This window comes from Abramis brama (genome assembly GCF_963993115.1).
Source record: "Abramis brama genome assembly, chromosome: 21".
NCBI lineage: Eukaryota > Metazoa > Chordata > Actinopteri > Cypriniformes > Leuciscidae > Abramis > Abramis brama.
Genome location: NC_139983.1, coordinates 27,377,404 through 27,385,032, shown reverse-complemented (window position 1 = coordinate 27,385,032; position 7,629 = coordinate 27,377,404). Strand labels below are relative to the sequence as shown.

Here is a 7,629-nt window from a genome sequence, read left to right as displayed (position 1 = left end):
AGTAAATTGCACAACTCTCTTTGTACTTGACATTCATCAACTCAGTTTAACAAAAAGTTGTAGATTAATTCGTTTTAGTCAAATATGTGCATAATATGCTATCAAGTAAAAAAACAAAACAAAACAAAAAACACTGAGTTACAGACGTTGAATTAGCGCGTTACAGAACTCTATGCAAAAAAACAATGTCTAACAATAAGTTTCAATCACCAAAACAAACAACTAGACTCATGGTCGCTGATTTACTTGTGAGCATGCACAAGAGCTCTAGGTAACTTTTAAACTGCTTTGCTTCTGAGGGGAGAGAGAAGTAAAAACTTGAGGGAGGAAAAAAAGAGCATGAGAGAAACGCCCATGTAGCGACGTTTCGTGGCCCCTCCTGCATTTGGGTTAAAAGGAAATGCTTCGAGAGGAGCAAGACAGAGGGGGTTTCTTATAGGGCAACACAAGTTTACACAGCCAGAACCTAGCTTGTTATAATTTAAAGTATCCGATTCTTCTCGCTGTGTTTGATTTATCCTCGATTGGAAGATGACCACAGCCGTGTTGTCGCCTTTCTTCGACTTTAGCGAAGTGATCAACAACAAGGTAAGAAAAAAAGTTTCAGCTGGATCAGTTTGTGTTGTGGAATGTGGACGATCAGACTTATTTTCTAAGTTTGAATGGACGGTTTTTGGTTATTTTAAGTAACAGCAAACAACAACGACTAAATTACAACAGCTTTAACCACTCTGAAGTCAAATTGCGAGTTTAAAATGTAGCAATGAACGAGACTTCAGTGCGTACCAGCGGCTTGCAGCCAGTAAAGTTCCCTGTTTAGGTTGTTCTGGAGAAATCATGGCTGTGATTTTACAACATGTGGATAGTTGACGCATAATGTTTAATCAAGATTTTAAGTTTAAAAGTTTATGAATGTTAAGGGAAAGTGTTTCTCTAAGGTCCTGAGACTGCTTGCAAGTAATTTGTACTTTATCACCATATTAATCACTTTTTTGTCTCCAATAGTTCATTCAAAACGGTCATGCAGTGTGACAAATGCATTAAAGTACTAATATTAAATTAGCTAACTTCGTTTCAATTGAGAAACTACATGCATAGCAAGTGAAAAAATGCTGTTTTAATGTCGTATAACGCATTACACCTCAGTACACGTCAACTTCGCACAAGTATCAACTACCATGTATCTTTCAGTCTTTCAGATTGCTTCCTTTTGAAGTGTTTATCAACTGATAATTGGAGCAACTAAATCAAAATATACTCAATATATACTCTATACTCAATAAATTATATATATAATTAAAAATTTTACCTGTTTGGGTGTAAAAACTTGAATGGTGTTGGAATCTGTGCAAAGTCAGGGCTGTCCCATGATTTCATTGAATTAAACTTTGACTGTGAGGAATGACTTAGAAAACCAGTGAGTCAAGCTGTTGAGCTGATCTAAGATATGAGCTTATTTCAGTGTGGTTAACCCATATTAACTGCAGTTGGACATCATTTGTTTGTGGAGTTAATGTGTTTTAGTGTATATCTCCTTCCAGCTGATTGTTGCATGATCCAAACTCTTTATGTAACCAAACATCTACGATGTAATGATGGGGGTGGGTCTATATACAAGCCAAGTCTCACATTTGATACTGTATGAGTTAGGTTTTAAATCATATCAGACACGCACAGCAGTCTTTGCTTTTCTAAAGTAGTCAAGCGTTCCCTTAGTGGGCATCAAGCCAGACTAGCTATTGTTTAGGCCTGTATTTACTCATGGGTTTAACATCAAGCCAGTGCAAAACAGTTAAGCCACGTTGTGGCTTTCAAAAACTGAATTCAGTGTCGTCATTTTCTATTTTTTGTCTCTTCTTTTGTAGAACAAAATGCTGAACTACAGTAACAACATCCTCAGTACACCGCACCCTGTCTCTGTCCCTTGCACGGGGGCAAGTCTGCCCATCTCTAACCCCACTGGGTGCCTGCTGGACAGGAAGGCTGTGGGGACACCCTCCACTGGGGTTTACCAGCGCCGGCACTCTGTCACTTTGGCTAGCACCAAACTCAACCAAAACCAGTTCTTGAACATTGCTAAGGCAGATCCTTCCCTGCTCGGCTCAGGGACAGGAACCACCGGCAGCAGCAACAAAGAGAACCGACTCCGAGACCGTTCTTTCTCAGAGACGGGGGATCGCCTGCTACAGAAGTGTTCGGGCCCTGGAGGCCCCAACAGCCAGGTCAACTCAAGCCGTTACAAGACGGAGTTATGCAGGCCATTCGAGGAGAACGGCGCCTGCAAGTACGGTGACAAGTGCCAGTTTGCCCATGGCATTCATGAGTTGCGCAGCCTCAGCCGCCATCCCAAGTACAAGACGGAGCTCTGCCGCACGTTCCACACCATCGGCTTCTGCCCCTACGGCCCGCGATGCCACTTCATCCACAATGCAGAGGAGCGCCGCGGACCTCCTCCAACCCCATCCCCCCTTTCGGCCTCCAACAAGATGGAGAGGCCACGGCTGCAACATAGCTACAGCTTTGCGGGGTTCCCCAGCTCTGGAGGCTTGAGGGACAGCCCCACCTCTGTCACCCCTCCACCTATATTTCCCCCTGATGATCTGCCCGAGTGGCCTAGCAGCAACCCCTTCACGTATTCCAGCCAGGAGCTGGCCAACCTCTTCAGCCCCAGCCTGGGAAGTGCACCTTTGTCCTGCTCTGACCCCTCCACCCAGGCGCCATCTTCCCCAACACCAACCCCTTACTACTTCAGGGCCATGTCAGAGTCTCCCCAACTCTACGAGTCTCCATCCAGTCGGCCAGACTCGCTTTCTGACCAAGAGGGCTACCAGAGCAGCTCAAGCGGAAGTCTGAGTGGCTCCGAATCTCCCGTCCTTGACACCACCCGCCGACTGCCCATCTTCAGCAGGCTTTCCATCTCTGATGACTAAAGCACACTGAGCCGGACCCCATCCCCCTTTCCACTGCATGCAGCAGTCTTGGGCAGAGAGGATGAGACGCTAGCACTCCCTCTACCTCTCGCCATTTCTCCGGCCCCCTAGAAGCCGTAGACTTCCCTCCTTGTATCACCTCTGCTCTGAAACCGATGCAGTGAATTAAGGGATCTCTCTCTTTTTGAGTACTCTTTTTAACCAGAACAAGCTAAAACTCTCCCAGCCTCAAGACCCTTCTGTTTTCCGGGCCTCATCTCGCAGAGCCCATTGCTATGTTCTTGGTGTGTCTGTGCCAAACACGCAGAGTAGGAAGTGGATTAGCGAAATGCTAATCGTGAGAGGTATGAGACTGTTGTGCCAGGTGCCACAGCTGCAGTCAAGTGTAGCGAAGCCTGTGGCATGGTTAAGGGTGAGATCTGTGCCCTCCCCCCCCTCACAAATTGTCACTCTTCTCAAGGACACTCTTTCATAACTACCTAAAGTTCACAAGTGTCATGCTTAAACCTTTCACAACTGTCTTTGTAGACCGGTTTAAAGCGAAAAGAGGAAAAGAATATGAAAAAAAGACAAGTGCCTGGGGTTAAGTGTTGTGGTGAATGGACCACTGTTTCTTTTATCTTTAATATATATTTTTTCGTTCCTTGTGGCCTAATTATGTAGCTCTTGTTTTGAGTGTGTGCTCTCCCTCCCTTGAAGTTGCAGATTACACCAGTCTGCTGGAAGGACTTCTCTCATAAGGGTTGAATGAGAGTGGAGCTCTTGAATATTTCAGGCACATTCAGATGTTCAATCAGGTGCTATGTGCTCCATGTCTTGCTTACAGCCAGCCTGAGATGTCTCCACTCAAAAATGAACAATTCCTTACGATTTTTTGTTGTTGTTGTTCTTGTTGTTGTTAGTGCCCCTTTTTCCCATTAGTTGCTGGTTACTTAACGTTTGTTGGGAAGGGAATCTTGTTATTAAACCTTAAAGACAAACTCTTTCTTCTGTCCCACCTCAAAATGCCGCCTTCCCTCAGTCCAATCGGCAGACAGAGGGGGAATTCCAACATTCCCAAGGTGCAGTTCAACCTCCTGCAGCTTCACTTTAGTTCTTCATGCACGTTTTTTTCTCTCTCCATAGATTCTGCTCAGAGGAGCACTTTGTAATTTTGTCATCTTTCCACCTCTTGGTTTTGATTTTTTTGATTTTTTATTATTATGGTCATTGTTTATTATTATGGTTATATTATTGTTATTGTTTGAAAACCTTTCAGAACAGAAGGTTTTGCTTGTCACTGCTTATTTAACTTATCAAAAACATATTTATTGGTGATCATATGCATTTTTTGTTAATTTTGTTTGTATTTATCTTGATAATGAAACGATAGAATATATTTTCTTTTATGTTAAATTATGATCTTCTGTATTAATCTTAAGATTGGGAAGACTTGTCAGCTTTCTTTTTCACAGTTTAATATATTGTACTACAATGACTTTTGTTGGCAACTACACTTAAATGAAACTTAATTTAAAGCAAAAAAGCAAAAGCAAAAAAAATCCTCTGCATTTTGATTTATTTATTGTAGATTTATTGTCATTCCCTTTTCCCAAACATTTGACTGCAAAATCAGTACTACCACACAATCATTCCTAGATAATAAACTCGCATGAGCATCAGCACGGTTATTTTTAAAAATGAAAGGAAGAAAATACTTTACACTTCCACACTCCCCCCCTCCCCCCTGTGAACATTGATTATGCTGGTGAAAAATCGTTTCTTAAGCACCAAATATTGCATTTTGTTGTGAAAAACGGACTTGGATTACAAATCCAGTTTACTGAATGCCTGAGCCTGGTGATAGATATGATATAATATGGAACAAATGATCAACACACATTTTTTTTCAGATAAACAAGTTGATTCAAGATGCAGGAGTTTTGTGGCCTTAAAACATAAGTACCACAATTTAAATGCCACCATGAAGTGCTTTTTTTATTGTTTCAATTGTTTATTACAAAGGTTTAATGATGTTGCAGGTAATAAACCTCCAGTGTTAAAGCAGTTTATTCGGTTATGGTGGTGGTGGATATGATGAATTGCAGGCAATAATTGTGACCTAATGGGTTAAAGTTCTGTTGTCTATGGACGTATAGAGCTTCCAGCCCATTTGTAAAGTGCCTCTTTACACATTCCAAGAGCAAGCATTCTTTGCCTTAAATAAAGCTGGGATGCTATTTTTTATGACTTATTGCTTGTATCCTCAGTGGTTTAAGCAATGATTGTCCCAAGTTGGTTAACAGTATAGACACAAAGAAAGTAAAAAAAAGAGTTGAATGTATTTTTTTTTCTTCATATTAACAGCTATTGCTGTTCACTACAGTAATTTCTATGAGTTTATATAAGATTGATCTCTTTTGTAATGACTGATTGCAGTTAAAACCAATAAAAACCCATATTTTTGAAAAAATTCATTCTGGCGTATCATTTCTTGCAGTATTCATCTTGTGGTGAAAGCAAGGCGATGGATGACTTGGAGCAAGGAAAATTAAACGCGTCCTGCTGTCAAATGCTATTAAAGTTTAAATAACCAATAAGATCAATGATCGTAATACTGTGTATTTATAAGGCAGGGTAGATGGTTTTGGCTATGCATGCTACCAAATTGTCTTGAGAATGTCTCGTTCCAGGCTTGACTGAATTATACTTGCGACTGACCACTGAGGAGGAGAGAACACAAACTTATTTGGTTAGGACAGCAATTTTCACAGAACCCCAATTCTGGATCATTATGGCTTTGCTAATCTCTGGATCTGTCATCTGTAATGTAGGAAAACAGATATTCTGCATAGTAACAAACATTGTAACCCATGGTTGACTGTCATGAGGGAGTTGTTATGAGGAATACAGACATTAGACAAGGAATTGATGGGGTACTGACCTGACTGTGGTCAAACTCCATTACAGTTTTTAATGGGAAATCTGCTTCCCTGGTTTCTTCTGAAATAGTTATGAATTGGGTGAGAGTGAAGGAGAGATCTCAGAAGTCAAAGCATGACACGTTACATCAGGGCAACCGTTAGAGCCTGGCCGTTATGTAACTTTGTCCTCAAACAGATTAAGTTAACTGAAAACCCCCTTAAACCAAGTACAGTTGCTTTGACATCAGATCTCACAGATTTAGGGGGAATCGCCAGTTTATTGTTTCCTTATCTGATGTCTTCCTAAACAATGGGCATCTTTTTTTCCAAATTTAGATAAATTATAAATTACAACAAGGAGAATGTCAGAGGTGTTTGAGCCTCTGTAAAGCTAATCTGATACTGCTTCTCTACATATACATATTTGAACACTCAATATATATACTCTCTATATATATATACTGTCCAATTTTTTGGGACAGTTTCTGGTTGTCAAACCTTAGTCTTAAATATCCATAGTGTACTACATCTGTGGTTATTTTCCTATAGGACACCCATGTAAACTGTGGGAACTTGACATTATCTTCTAAACATAGCATGATTTGTTTATAAATGCCACTTGGTTACTTTCTTATCTAATGCAGTGACATTTGTGCATGTAAGTGCCGCTTAGGTGACCAAATACTTTCTTTAGCCTTATACAATGCTTCACTGGTAGATATGGTCAATGTTTATGTAGTTCAATACATGTTTGTATTGAGCAACCTGCTGGCAGTGGCACCCAACAACAAAATAGCACTCAAATATGTTCCTTGTTGCTATTTCCATTGTGCATGTGATGGAAAGAATTTAATCGTTTTTTTGGTATGTTCTGTCAGGTATACCTATATAAAGAAACCCCCAACCTCCCCATCTTTCCTTCACTGCACACACTATCTCCACCCTCGTGAGCGAGGCCACATCCTGCAGCACTTGTAAAATGTGCCTGTAAACATATAGGTACTCTATGTGTTCTCATCATAAACAGGAAGCAGCACTCTGTTTCGCTTGCAGTGCGGCTGGAGAAAGAGAAAGAGGGTACGGCCCGGAAAGCTTCATGTGTGGCTTCTGTAGCAAACTGTTTGTTTAACCTGAGGCTGAGTATCAGGGTTGAGTAACACTCGTAGACTTTCTAATTCCTCTATCAGGAAGTCCTGGAATGGATGAAATGATATTTTTGAGCAGAGCAAACACACAAAAATGTGCTAATTCTGCATTGCTAGCAACAGCTGAGCATGTGTTTGTGTTTGTTTGTGTGTGTGTGTGTGTGTGTGTGTGTGCATGTGTATCATTTTGGTTTACATGTGCTTTCTCACACATGTCAGTTGTCAAGTCTTAGGGATATGAGAATCTTACTAATAATCCAAATCAGTGTGTGTAGCACAAGTGGAAGGCCAGAAGAGTAACTTGTTTTCCATAAGGTAAGAGGTTGTCCATGTGAATAATTTTACTTGCAGACCAGACATTTTACCAAAACAATGAGGAAACATGTCTACAATTGTGTTACTGTAAAGCTGAAAAATAACAAGTTGGTTGTGTCATAGACAAATTTTCCAGGGCCCTGTAGGCATGCAACTGGTTTCAGATTACAACAAAAACAGCTGAAGACAGTAATTATCATAGAAAAAAAGGTAAAACCACTCAGAACACCTTGAAACTGAAGAGATGCCTTAGCAACCTCAGGTAACCCCCTAGAACTGTGAACCCCCTAGAATGTTTCACACAAAATACCCCCCTCCATTTTCTTTATGTACTTT

General features: G+C 40.8%; 1 protein-coding gene across 1 annotated transcript; it reads left to right on the top strand.

Moving 5' to 3' along the window:
* Positions 1-403: 403 nt before the first annotated feature.
* On the top strand, positions 404-5,386 carry zfp36l1a (zinc finger protein 36, C3H type-like 1a). Its single transcript, XM_084097864.1, has 2 exons — positions 404-588; positions 1,866-5,386. The coding sequence occupies exons 1-2, from the start codon at positions 532-534 to the stop codon at positions 2,928-2,930; spliced, it is 1,122 nt and encodes a 373-aa protein (XP_083953990.1). The 5' UTR covers positions 404-531; the 3' UTR covers positions 2,931-5,386.
* The last annotated feature ends 2,243 nt before the right edge of the window (positions 5,387-7,629 follow it).